Below are 13,333 nucleotides of genomic sequence, written 5' to 3'. Positions count from 1 at the left end.
TTAAAAATTGGGAATTGATTCATATACAAATACTAAGCGAGATGAAGTATATAAACGTTTAACCTTGCGGGAGAGCGGCTGTCACGTTGACACGTGACCAGTATAAGAATGAGTCATAACGTCACATCCGGTGATCATTATTCTTCCGGTTACTGTTGTAAATGTATGAAGCATCACTTTAGTATTACTACGCATTAGAAAACCCAGGGTTTTTCCATATCATAGGATATGATCTATTGCGTATATAGTCATAAGAACTAAGGTGTGAATTTGACGAACAGTAGGGTGGGGAAGATGGGACACCTTTAGCACATAATACCTAAATATCCTGATCGTGTTTTAAACAATTATCATAGATCTATGGGGGTCGTGAGGATACGGTTTTATATTGCTTTGAATGTTCTTTGTGGTGTCCCACCTTCCCTTAAATTACTATATATAAACTCAACTTGTTTAACGTTTCTTGTTGCCAAGGAACATATATTCTGTTCAGTTTGTGTTTATAACAATTTTCTTTGCTTTATTTAGATATCGACTGTTAACTATAAACAACATGAAAAGAAATTAATCAGCTGAACACGACGAAGAAAAAATGTCAAAAAGAAAAAAAGAAGTCGTTTTATTTTTGACTTGCCTAACGATATGTTTCGGTGTTTCATTTGCATCCCGCTGTTCTACCCCTACATACGAGATGCCAGAGACTTTATTACGATCCGGTGAAACAGTCACCGTAACAGGGGGTGTAGGCACATCTCAAGTCTATTACCCTCACTCCGCAAAATGGGTGTTTAGAACAACAGCAGGAAACTATCTAACAGTGCAGATCGAAGTTGACCAGTTTAATATAAGTGGGAACGCTTGCCAGGGAACCCAAACGTAAGTTTACCGTTTATGATTGTACATTTATTTTAAGTCCGAAAGGTACCCCCCAAAAAACGTTAAATAAATCTCTTTAAATATAACTTGATAAACTGTTTGATAAAACTGTTTATTATACACACAAAAAAGCGTTTTTTGCGAAGAGCCTTTAAAAGGCATAAAGCATTTTTACAACATACAGTAGGTTAGGGGAAGATGGGACACCTTAAGCATATAATATTCAACTATTCTGATCGTGTTTTAAACAAATAACAACGGTAAGGATGCGGTTTTATAATCCGTTAAATGTTTCTTAATAACGGCCAAATGGGACGAGAAAATAGAACGAAAAGTTGTCTCATTTTACCCCCAACCTACTATTTTTTATTTACAATCGTTAAGTTTTACCTTATATAACACAGGGAACCATTCGTTGAAATTGGACTGAATCCTGGTGTTGGTGGTTACCGTAAGTTTTGCACCAACCGCGTTATATCCTACCCGCTTGTATCGGCCTCCAACACGTTAGAAGTATTTCACTGCAACGGGTTGCTAGGCCGGGCATTTCAATTTAAAGTAACAGCACGTAAGTAAAGTTTTCAAAGTGGTCTTACACCTGTTTTAGAAACTGTTTGAATGTGACAGTGTAGTTAAATATCGCATACAATTCAGTTGGTTGGAATTACAGGCAGTATAACAGTCTGTATTTTACTGTGTCTAGGTTATGCCATATTTTGGGCATTATAAAAACATACTTAGGTCTGTTTTGATCTATAGTACGCTGGGGTACAATAACCCGTTTAAAATAACAAAATGGGATGTTATGTGCTAACGGTTTCCATCATTCCCCACAGTACTATACTTTTAATAATCAATTTTAACAGCCGGGAAAAAGAAAATTTTTGTTTACTGTTTAAATACGTTTGCTATGTAGTATGATGGGAGAAGACGGGACACCCTTTCTTTCTATTTTCTCATCCCATTTGGTAGTAAACAAAGAAACATTTAAAGAATTACAAAGCCGATCCTCACGATATTATGCGTGCTAAAGGTGTCCCGTCTTCTCCCACCTTACTATAGTATAAGCTATGCACGTCAGCGGATTATAAACAATACTTTTACTTTACAGTTATTGCTGGAACCGTAATTGCCGATCGTAATGTTGGAAAACTGAGAGTAAGTTACAATCAAAGAGTCCAATGGATCAACCTGGTTGCTGGAACACGAGATACAGGAATCGCTTTTGAACTAATTAATGTTGATGTAAAGCGTGGAAGTGGAAAAGGGTGCAGAAGAGGCTATATAACTGTAAAAACCACAGGTAATTGTGGTAACATGACTTTTTAGGAATTTAGGGAAGTAATACCTTAGACTTAGATGTTATGCTAAAGAATGGGTATATAGTATAAGGTGGGAGAAGATGGGATACCATTAGCACATAAAATCCAAATATCATGATCATGTTGTAAGCAACGATTCACGGGAGTCATGAGGATACAATTTTATATTTTGAATGTTCTTTGTTTACTATAACGAACGAGACGAGAAAATTGAATGAAAGGTTGTCCCATCTTCCCCACCCTACTATATTTAAGTACTTTCTTGATAAAGGAAATTTATAGTACGAGGTACCGCTGAGTGTTACTTTATACAACAGACTATATGTATTTAGAAGGTTATGTCAACTATTATAACGTGTCTTTCAAATTTTAGTTGAGTTTAATCTAAAGTAGGAATTTCTCATTCGAAACTTTCCTTTTCCACATAAAAACAACCGATACGTCCATTGTTGTGTATATAGTGACGGTAATCTTAGACCTGAAGCCCCTTTGAGTAAAAGGAAGTATAGTTTAAAAAAAAGTATGTTTGTTTTATGGCGAATCAAACTGTGTATATATAACAGTCAAAATTTTCCCTTTTGTACTTTTAAACCTGCTGACCAGGCTTGTAAATTTTACGTATATTGTTGTTTGTCATGGGTACTTTTTGACCGACTTTACCATGATGAGAAAATAGTGTATATAGCCTACGTGTCAATATATAGGTTACGAACTCTACAAGCACATTCAAGAAAAAAAAGGCCTATAATGAATATTGGGTAATATTAAACACTGAAACATTGAAAAAGGAGACCTATTCACGCATTCTTATAGTAGAAAAACACCGAGACCCATAAGTGGTAACTCGTAAGCGAGCAAAATGTTAATTAAGAATGCCTCGGTGTTATAACAACTGTCGCTGCCCCGACATGCGAGAATAAATAAGCGCCATTCATTCATTTATTCATTCATTCATATTAGCGCAATTAATTGGTCGTATAACCTTATTTTGGCCAGTGCAATTTCTCACAAACATTTCTTAGTATTAATATCATTAAGCATTTATCTTGCGGGGCGTCTTGTTTACTAGCGGTTCCATTTTTAGCTCACGTTGTGTATTAATTATAGTCAAACGGTAGTATGGGTTCCTTGTATTCTGTTGTTGACTGTCCATTTGTTGTTTTGCAAAGCGTTGCTTTTCTATTATGACATCATATTTGTCATCCGGTCACCATTGTGTCGTCATACACTGATTGCGTAGCCCATGCATCAAAACATTTTGCGTTGCTATTATGACGTAACAGTAAATTGACGCCTCCGAGTTAGCATATGACTAATACATTTTAACAACACATGCAAACACACGCAACATACACCACGTGCTGTAACAGGATGTACATTATAACTCAATGCCCACTGGTTAGAGCGGAAGTAACTAATTACACCTCTTATGTGACTGAGTATTTTGCACCACAGAACATGTGACTTGAATAACTTTCTCTCTTATTTTATATCTCTTGATTTTTATACTCAACGATATTTCAGTTTATCTATTTTTTGAAATCGCCCCTTTTAAATTGCTGGAATAACAAGTTATTTTCTTCTAAATTTGCAACATATTTGCGCTACAACTTATCCCGCTGTAAAACGTTCTGATAAAGTGAGTGGGGGAAGATGGGACACCTTTTCGTTCTGTTCTTCTTCCCATTTGGTAGTAAACAAAAAACATTCAAGGAATTATAAAACCGTATCCTCACGACTTTTATAGACGATTGTTAATTGTTTAAAACACGATCAGGATATTTGGATTTTATAAGCAAGGTGTCCCATCTCCCCTAGCCCAATTATATATAGTTTGGTAGTTGTAACGGTTACGTTTTATTCTCTTTCGCATTCCTCGTGTCCATTTACGCGTTACCATGTATGTAACTTTTCGGTAATTATTATTGAATTTATAAGTTGCTAATCGAACACCTATCTTTAGATTTAAACGAAGAGACATTGCTTCCTAATGGCACAAGGATAATTTGTAACCAGCCTGGCCATTCCCACGACGCAAGGTATAAAGTACAGACAAGACACTCAAGTGTCAACATTACTTTTAAATACGCCAAGTTTCAGATCATCTACAGCACTGTACCACTTGAAAGCTTGTCCATACTCAAAGGTATGTATTTAAATTGCATTCTTTAAGCTATATGGTAAAGTGGGGTATATAGACGGACACCGTTAGCTCATAATCCCATATTTCCTGACAATCAACAACTCCCGTTTAGAGCTGCGGGTTTATAATTCCGCTTGTCAAAAGACAAATAAACCCAGTGTCACTAGTGTTTGGCCTAAATTATCAGCTGTGCATGAAAATAAAAAGTCCCCACCTCCTCTCACCAAAAAAATCACTCACAACGTTAGCGGACACAGGGTGTATGAAACAAAACACACGTTTTATAACGACTGTCATTGCACCGCCACGAGTAAATAAGTAAACATTCATTCATTCATTCATTCATTCATTCATTCATTCATTCATTCAAATAATTGAATTCTAATGTACCAGTACCCGACACACGAAGTGCGGGCAACGGTGGCGACGTTGATACCAGTAGTGAAAACTATGGAGAAGGAAGCGAAGAAGTTCCTACGGAAGCAACCGACAATAAATCGTCCATGTACAAATTTATCGGCATCGGTATTGCTGGCGTGTTCGTTATTCTAGCATTAATAATAGCGGGTACTTTGCTAACTCGTCAGCGGAGAAGGAAACGAAACAGAAGAGAATCGACTAAGGTATAATAATCAACGGTATATGACGTAATGTTGAACTAATAACCCCTCAGTTATACGTACAGCGTCACTTGCTGTTGTGATGACGCGGGGTAAAAGCTTCAGTTGTATCAACTACATGTTATACATATACACAGCAACTACAAACTGCCCTACGTTGTCGCCTCAATAATTAGATAGCATTTATGAACACCTACATTTTAAACAGAATACATGTTAGCGTTTATAAAGTTCCAAAAAGACTATAAATGTTAGTCTATATGTTCTATAGTATTGTGGGGTAACGTGGATACCACCAGCACATTATATCCTATTTTTCCAACCGTGTGTTAACATTAACAAAACTCGTTTAGAGTTGTGAGGATACGAGTATATAAATAATTCGGTAAAATCTTTAGTACCACATGCGAAGATAAAAAAAGAATAAAAATATACATCATCTTATCCCAACCTACTATATATTCAGTGTTGAAAATTAAATTAGGAAACGCACGTTTTATTTTACCGGGGTTCTTGTTATTTTAAACAGAATTTACTATTTATTTAACCAATGCATTTTAAACAGGGGCTTACACAGCCTGGCGCGAGAGGTTCAGTAAGTAGCAGTGTATTATATAATCCATGCGTGGTAGCTCCGGGTGATGGCGTTTCTTCTATTAACAACCAGATGTACGAGAAAGTGGTAACTTCGCAAAAATTGAAACGGAACGAGTCAACGAGGCCAAATCAAAAGAATGGGATTATGGAACCGAACGAGGAGAAAAAACCAATGGCGAAAACGCATCTCCTGCCAATGACAGAGGTAATGTTATTTTGCGTTCATTTCTACAATTGTTTACATCCTTAATTTAAGTTAAAAGTTTTGCTCTCTAAAATACTTTATTACTGTAATAGGTTGGTAGTTTTCTATATTTAAAATGATGATTTTTATGACAGATGGACAAGAAACAGCAAAGATTAAGTCAACTCGATGATAAATACATACCGTTCGAATGCAGCGCATTTCCAGCGCCCCCGCGTGCCCAGTTTGCCCTACCAAACCAACCAAACAATGGCGCTAGCAAGCCTAACTTAAGCACCAGGCCACTGCCTGAATCTCCAATAGAATTCCCACCGCCACCTACTTTCCATAACGATCGACCACCGTTGCCACCACCGGCAGATGATAACAGATACGAATCGGTCGGTTCTTTATCTGACGCTGATTTGGTCGCACCAGCTTACGCTACGGTCGCTGAAGACGAAGACGGCTCAACTACTAAGCTACAAGTTACCAACCTACCAAAGGATTACTATGTTTCAAACGAAGAAATCCACAGAGCAGAGTTATCTGAAACATCCCATTCAGATGCTTACAGCACGCCTCGGAACAAAGCGAAAAACAAAAACCAACTCCAAGTCGCCAAAGATAATTCAAAAGGATCCGAACTCGATATTCCATTAGTTGGTACTGATGGTTACTTATGTCTGAATTCCAATGAAAGGCTTGATGCTACTTTACCAAATAAACGATACGTGAGCGTAAACTCCGCATCGCAGGTTAGTCTTACAAACATAGTTTATATATATAAACAATAAACATAGTATACTATATGGTGTAGTGGGGTGGGGAAAGATGGGACACCTTTTTATTTTATTTTCTCGTCCAACTTGGTAGCAAACAAAGAACATTTAAAGAATTTAAAAAAAATTATTCTCACAACTCCCATAGATTGTTGTTAATTGTCTAAAACGCGGTCAGGATATTTGGATATAATGTGCTAAAGGTGTCCCATCTCCCCCCACCCTAATAGTTTCCAAACCGTATTACCTAATAAACTGCATCTGCGTACCGGTTTAAGCTTATAATGTAATTTCATTTATTCAGGAGGACATTGCACGTCATTTGAAACAAAACAAAGCCGTGCCTAGTCCAGGAATTACCAACGTAACCTCATCGCTTCCAGACTTACTGGATAAACCTGAACCAACCGCGCAAAGCAACCCGGTTCGGTTTCGGAGAAAGCAAAAATTACCGCCAACTATACCAGCCAAGTCCGCGACCACGATCTCGAATCAAAACGAAGATAATTCATACAACAAACCACGCCCGTCAGTCCCCGATATATTTATACAGTGCGCTTACGCATCTGGTGAAGATATTTCAAACGTAAGAAACAGGCTTCAAAAACTAGCAGACAAGGCAATACAGAATCAACAAGAGGAATCAGAAAGTCGCAGTTTACTTCATAGCGGCGCTACAAGTCCAATGCCAGACGAAGAACTACCATATTACGATTCCCCGAGGCCATCGATAGACAGCTCTCGCGATAGTCTTCTTGCATCACCCGGAAAAGAGTTCTACGACGCCCCTAGACCGTCACTGCCCGCTATTTTCCCCGAAGATGTCACACGAATGGTAAACGCATCGAATCCTAGACACTTTAACAAATAAACACACAAAAAAAAACTTTTTTAAAAAGCACAAAACACACAAAAGTTGCTGTATCATACGTGTATCTATATATATCCGTTTTATTGGCTGTTATTCTGCCAGGACCATTTCCAACACAGAACTATGTAAACCATGCACTTTAAATAAGTCATTCTTGACTTTATACATAAAAAGTAAATTGCACCTTCTTTCCCGTACTTTTCACCGAACTGGTTACGTTGCATTTAGTTTGCGCAGTGTATTGGAACGTAAATAGCATTTATCACGTTTTAAATAAACCTTGCCAAACTGATGGAGTGACACAGACCAAACTTAAACAACAGCTTCGTGACGCTACGCTTTATATAAACATTCTCCGAAATCGTGCCTGGATGTACGCCAGCCTTAGTTTTACACGTTACTGACAATGCAACAGACAGAGCAGGAATAACTGCCTGGGGCATTTCTAGTCACTGCCGGTATATCCCGTATTTATTATTACCAAATGTCAAATCTAGTATTTATTCTCTGCCGAAGTTGACTTTGCGTTTAAATACCCTTACTCATTTCATAGGCGCAGATATTGTTAATACAGTTTTAGTAGCTGTAAGACAGAACGGAAATGGCTGTCTCACTCTAAACTAAAGCGATCGATGCATATGTTACTTCGTCAATTAGCTTTGTAATTGGGTGTATGCTAGTTAGAGTGTAAAAGTGTTTGAAAAGTTGAAGTAAGAGTCATATTCAGGGTCATTATTGTATTCCCGAATGGTACTTTCCCCTTGCTGGTTCTTACTAATACAAATACATTAATGTGTTTTGTTTACTCATTCTCTTTTAAACTGCGAATTCAAAAATTCGCGCAACGGATATTGTAATAATAAGGAAACACAGACAGCTAGCCAGCTTAGACCTTCTAAGACCTACTTAGCGTTTCCCACGCGTTGTGTTACCAAATATCTCTTTTCAGAAGGTGCCTCTAAACAAACTATAAAATGTTTAATGTAAAGTGATTTGCTAGAGGTTTAAAACAGTATGGACGTCGACGACTGCTACGCTAAAGTGGTGGGAAAATGTGGGAGATACCAAATATTCGTATATGCGGTTCTATCTATATATGGTGTAAGTATTCTGTTTTACTGTGTAAATTGTACATGTTTTACCTACATACTTTTCATTTAGACTATTGTATAAGTGTTATCATGAAATGTTACCATGAATTCTTGTGCATAGTCCTACACTAGGAATATACCGTAAATTTTTCTATATGTTTTATTGTCCAGTCATGGCAAAGTGGTTCAACCCAGTGATCACTAATGGGTTGTATCAGCCATATATAAAAAAATCCTGTAAAAACAATCACGCACAAAGTAACATACATGGTAACTCGTAAGCTGGCACGAGGTGTATGAACACCCGTGTTATAACGACTGTCCCTTTCGGCCACGCGAGCACAAAGTAAGTTACATTTACATTCATACATACTACATAGTATATACCTATGGAGTGACTTATTTTTTATCTATATTATATCTGTTTTAAAATATTGGTTTACAATTTCAGTTGGCATTACCTTCTCTTACTATGATGGTGATGTTTATAAATGCAAAGTTCAGTGATATAGAGACCTTACAAGTTATAAATAGTCGTGTCAAGAATGATAGTTCCATTATATTAGAGGTAAAGTAGTTGTGTTGTGAAATATTTGTTCTGCCATAATTTTTGTAGGCCCTATACATTTTTAGCCAAGTTTATGTCTGTATTAAAGTTTGTTTAGCAGTTGTTATTTTATTCGTTTATTTCAAACCTGTTTGCTGGTACAGAATTCTCATTTAAAAAAATCCCAAAAAATTAATCACCCAAAAAGTAACAAACGTGGTAACTAGTAAGCTGACACGAGGTGTATGAAACAGAACACCCGTTTTATAACGACTGTTGTTTTTTACTCCAGAATAAAGTAAGTTACATTTATTCATTTATTATGTCATCTGTTTTTAAACTATTTACAAGTAGCCTTGATGACTTTTACTCTTGCTGTTATTTTAAGTTTAATAAAAAATATAAAATAATATAAAATATTTTGCAACTTAGTGGGATCTACAAGACAAAGTATGGATAAGTGATTTAATTCAATCGCTTTATTTTGCTGGCTTTTTATTTGGTGTGCTTATTTTCGGACAAATTTCCGATAAAATTGGAAGGAAAAAGACAATGATACTAGGTGAGTAGTATAGATAAGTAAACGCACTAAATAATAAAAAAAATGGTAAGATTTTATTGATATTGTCGGTTGTATGTGCTGTTTAGTTATTGTAAATATTCACCCACAAAGTAACACACATGGTAACTCGTAAGCTGGCACGAGGTGTATGAACACCCATGTTATAACGACTGTCGTTTTCCGGCCAGGCCAAACTAAGTTACACGACTGTCGTTTTCCGGCCGGCCAAACTAAGTTACACGACTGTCGTTTTCCGGCCGGCCAAACTAAGTTACATTTATACATTACATTCAAATATACTTTGGAGTGAACAAGAACTGCTTTTAAATATTTTTCAAGTTGCAATTTATTTTACAGGATATCATATCTTATTCCCAATCTCTATTACAACTGCTTTTAGTACAAATTACATTATGTTTGCTGTGTTGCGTACCATCACTGGTTTGTTGGTTGGTGGATCATCATTAGTAATGTTTATATATACTCAAGAACTTGTTAGCAGGGAACGCTGGGCATTAACAGGTACAAGAATGCGAATTATGTGAATTGATGTAAATACTTATAAAACAAATTATTGTACACAAATTATGTGAATTATTGTAAATAGTTGTTAAACTTAAAAAACAAATCATTGTAAATACTTATAAAACAGACTTTGTGGCATAAAGGTCTCGAATTTAAGGTTTTAACAAATCACTTGTGCAATAACGCTTACCATTGGCCCACCATGAGAGGATAAATAAGTTATATTCATATACTTAATTGAGACTTGAATTTGAACAATTACCATTAAAGTCATAATTGTAATATAATATATTCTGTAGTTTTTGAAGTTTTTTTTCCTATTTCTACAGCTTCAGGTGGAAGTGTCCAGTTTTCTCTTGGTTGTCTCCTCTTAATAGTTTTCACATACTTTATCCCACCATGGAGGAAGTTATATATTGCTGCATCAGTTGCACAAGTTGTACCATTGATATTTACATGGTAAGACATTACCTAACAACTACTGTACTACTGTAGGAATTTTGCTTTTTTATATGGAAAATAGGTTGTATGATAGCATCATAATGATACTGAAACTCAGTAGGAATAGACTACATACTTTATTTTAGGGCATTGCTGGGTATATTGAAAAATGAATTGGTGGGTATATTGAAAAAAAATCTTTTTCTACCTTTTCAGTATGTACTGTGTCTCATATTCTACTAGCAATGCGTCTTATGACATGTTTTTTTATGTCTCCTAATGTGTATTTTATGTGTCTATTTCTCAATTGATGTATCTTTATATTTTTTATCTGCACAGGTTTGTACCAGAGTCACCACGCTGGTTATATTCTAAAGGTCGATTAAGTGAAGCTGAAGACGTTCTTGTTAAAATTGCAAAGAGAAATGGAGTGAAAGACCCAGGTTAGATAAACTTTAACTCGTTCTATTTTTTTCATAAAGTCTTCTCCACTTATCAACATAATACAAACAAACGTTTTTTTTATTACTAATGATCAAGCCTTCATTTTTGTTTTACAGTGGTGTCACTGGCAAAAAAAGCTTCTTATATTACTGATGCATCTTATTCAATTGTGGATATATTTAAATGGAAATCGACAATGAAACGCCTTCTAGTCATGGCTTACAACTGGTACGTATTTATAGTTGTTCTTTATAACTGTTCAGCTCCCAAAAATAAAAGTTTTAATTGTTGATAAAGTTTTAAATGTTGTTATACTTTCAGGTTTGCTTGCAGTTTCGTTTCTTATTCGCTAACCTATGCATCAGGGGATATGGGAAAAAATATTTATGTGAATTTCTTTTTATCGACTGTCGTTGAATTACCTACTGCCATTTTTACTGCTACCATACTTGATAAAACATGGTTTGTACAGTTTATAAAGTTGTATATTTTAAAATGGTATGACAATATGTACGACACTATGGTCTATTACGCGCTCTATGCTGGTTGCTGATACTATTGAGTGTGTGTGTCTGTTGACAAGACAATTAACAAACACTGCTTTAACCCAGTGGTCACTAATGCGTTCTCAAAATTCTTAGCAATTCTTGAAAAAACCATCACTAACAAAATGACATATGTGGTAACTCGTAAGCAGGCACAAAATGTCTGAAACTGAACACTTGTGATATAACGACTGTTATTTTCCACGGGAAGATAAAATAGGTATGCTAACATTTATTTATATTTCAGGTGTGGTAGAAAAAGAGGGTTGACCTTTTGCCTTTGTATGAGTGGCATTTTTTGTTTTGGACTGATGGCTTTTAAACCAGGAGGTAAGTTGTTTGTTTACGTGTGGTGACTTGTAAGCGGGCACGAGGAGTATAAAACAGAACACCCGTGTTATATAACGGCTGTCATTGCCCCGCCATGCGTGGGTGAATAAGTACATCCATTCGTTCATATATTATTAACTTACATGTGATGATACCTACAATTGCAATAATCATGTTTTACTCGGCAGTAAAAAATGCACTAAAACTTTCCATTGGACTTGGTGGTAAAATGGCAATATCGGCTGCTTTTTCAATCATCTATATTTATTCTCCTGAGCTCTTCCCAACCATTGTAAGAAACGTTTCATTGGGATCTTTGTCCATGATTGCTAGGGTGGGAGGAATTCTTGCTGCGTTTGCAAAAACTTCGGTATGATTATTCTATACTTGCATATAGACAGATAACTCTTGTATACCTCAATCTTAATGTCAGAACCTAAAAATGTGTTCGTTTATTTAAACTTTTGCCTTCAAATAAGATATAAATAAAAAAAGTACTTCTAGCAGCATATTTTTCATGTTGATGCTATGATGTAATACTGATGTAATGTTTCTATATTTACAGGTAGAAACCAGCCCAGTGGCCGCTTATTTAACGTTTGGTTTAACCGGTGTTACATCTGGACTTTTTACACTTATGCTTCCCGAAACACTGGGGACTAATCCTCCGGACTCATTTGAGGACTTGGAGAAAGAAGAGAGGAAGAGAAAGTCTGTACGAACGAAGACTGTGAAAAAGAGATTAAGTTTATTTTTTAGCAAAAAAGATTCAAACACTGAAGAGGTAAATATAAAGCAACAGTTTAATGTTTGTATCTTCTTATATTGGTAGAACATTGGTTGTGATACTGCAAAGTAGATAAGTATTAAACACATATTCAATTGTGAAATATGTGACTTTTTTTGGTTACGCACCAGTTATACATGGTGTATTTACACTCCTAATGCTGTTAGAAATATTGTATTTGTCATATTGTAAAATCCAATTTCTTTATCTAGGCTGAACTTCTTGTTGAGAGTCAAGAAGAAGACGAATTGTAAAACAAGTTTAGATTTTGTTTTTAGTTTGATTAGATGAATTACACATGTTGCTATTTACCTTGCATTGCATACAAGACTTGTAGTATTTTTTTGTACTATTTTATCAATCAAACTGCTATCTATTATATTGCATTGCCCCATTTGTGCAATTAATTGCGCATAGATAAATTTTTTATAGATCTTTTATCCAAATATACACAGTACCAAGAAATAGTTACACTCAAAGTGGTGGTTTTGTTTGATTTTTTGGCACTATAAGTGCAAGATTTACACTAAGTGTGTTGTACTGTAAAGATTTTACCAGTATTTCATAATACACAGTATACTATGTTTGTTAAATTACATCTATGCCTTGGAATGGTGCCAAATGTTTGGTATTTAGGTATTCCCTTTCTATCTAGTTTTAAGATCA

At 35.7% G+C, this 13,333-nt stretch overlaps 2 protein-coding genes across 4 annotated transcripts; both read left to right on the top strand.

Moving 5' to 3' along the window:
* Window positions 1-510: 510 nt before the first annotated feature.
* Window positions 511-7,687, top strand: LOC149725123 (uncharacterized). Of its 2 annotated transcripts, XM_089892589.1 has the most exons (9): window positions 511-876; window positions 1,281-1,444; window positions 1,988-2,179; window positions 4,162-4,344; window positions 4,735-4,964; window positions 5,527-5,556; window positions 5,629-5,763; window positions 5,898-6,500; window positions 6,829-7,687. In XM_089892589.1, exons 1-9 carry the CDS (start codon window positions 593-595, stop codon window positions 7,393-7,395), a joined length of 2,388 nt encoding a protein of 795 aa, XP_089748715.1. In that variant the 5' UTR covers window positions 511-592; the 3' UTR covers window positions 7,396-7,687. The 2 variants fall into 2 exon arrangements, with proteins under 2 accessions (XP_089748715.1, XP_089748714.1); XM_089892588.1 differs by having other exon boundaries at window positions 5,527-5,763.
* Window positions 7,688-8,312: 625 nt separating this feature from the next.
* Window positions 8,313-13,279, top strand: LOC149725122 (solute carrier family 22 member 15-like). 2 transcript variants are annotated; one of them, XM_089892590.1, is made up of 12 exons: window positions 8,313-8,496; window positions 8,938-9,054; window positions 9,466-9,595; window positions 9,953-10,117; window positions 10,450-10,579; window positions 10,901-11,004; window positions 11,122-11,233; window positions 11,327-11,467; window positions 11,798-11,880; window positions 12,069-12,250; window positions 12,446-12,664; window positions 12,880-13,279. In XM_089892590.1, exons 1-12 carry the CDS (start codon window positions 8,410-8,412, stop codon window positions 12,919-12,921), a joined length of 1,512 nt encoding a protein of 503 aa, XP_089748716.1. In that variant the 5' UTR covers window positions 8,313-8,409; the 3' UTR covers window positions 12,922-13,279. The 2 variants fall into 2 exon arrangements, with proteins under 2 accessions (XP_089748716.1, XP_089748717.1); XM_089892591.1 differs by lacking the exon at window positions 11,327-11,467.
* The last annotated feature ends 54 nt before the right edge of the window (window positions 13,280-13,333 follow it).

This window comes from Ciona robusta, chromosome 14, assembly GCF_009617815.1.
Source record: "Ciona robusta chromosome 14, ASM961781v2".
NCBI classification, from domain to species: domain Eukaryota; kingdom Metazoa; phylum Chordata; class Ascidiacea; order Phlebobranchia; family Cionidae; genus Ciona; species Ciona robusta.
The sequence above is the reverse complement of the archived record's forward strand: the minus strand, read 5'-3'. Positions and strand labels throughout refer to the sequence as shown.

What these genes read in the sequence shown, in the direction of transcription:
- LOC149725123 (XM_089892588.1), top strand. Translation starts at nt 593, where the DNA reads ATGTCAAAAAGAAAAAAAGAAGTCGTTTTATTTTTGACTTGCCTAACG. An exon ending in TATAACTGTAAAAACCACAG is followed by an intron (nt 2,180 to 4,161) that starts GTAATTGTGGTA and finishes ACCTATCTTTAG; the next exon opens with ATTTAAACGAAGAGACATTG. An exon ending in ATCTCCTGCCAATGACAGAG is followed by an intron (nt 5,764 to 5,897) that starts GTAATGTTATTT and finishes TTTTTATGACAG; the next exon opens with ATGGACAAGAAACAGCAAAG.
- LOC149725122 (XM_089892590.1), top strand. Translation starts at nt 8,410, where the DNA reads ATGGACGTCGACGACTGCTACGCTAAAGTGGTGGGAAAATGTGGGAGA. An exon ending in CTAGTCATGGCTTACAACTG is followed by an intron (nt 11,234 to 11,326) that starts GTACGTATTTAT and finishes TTATACTTTCAG; the next exon opens with GTTTGCTTGCAGTTTCGTTT. An exon ending in ACCATACTTGATAAAACATG is followed by an intron (nt 11,468 to 11,797) that starts GTTTGTACAGTT and finishes TTTATATTTCAG; the next exon opens with GTGTGGTAGAAAAAGAGGGT.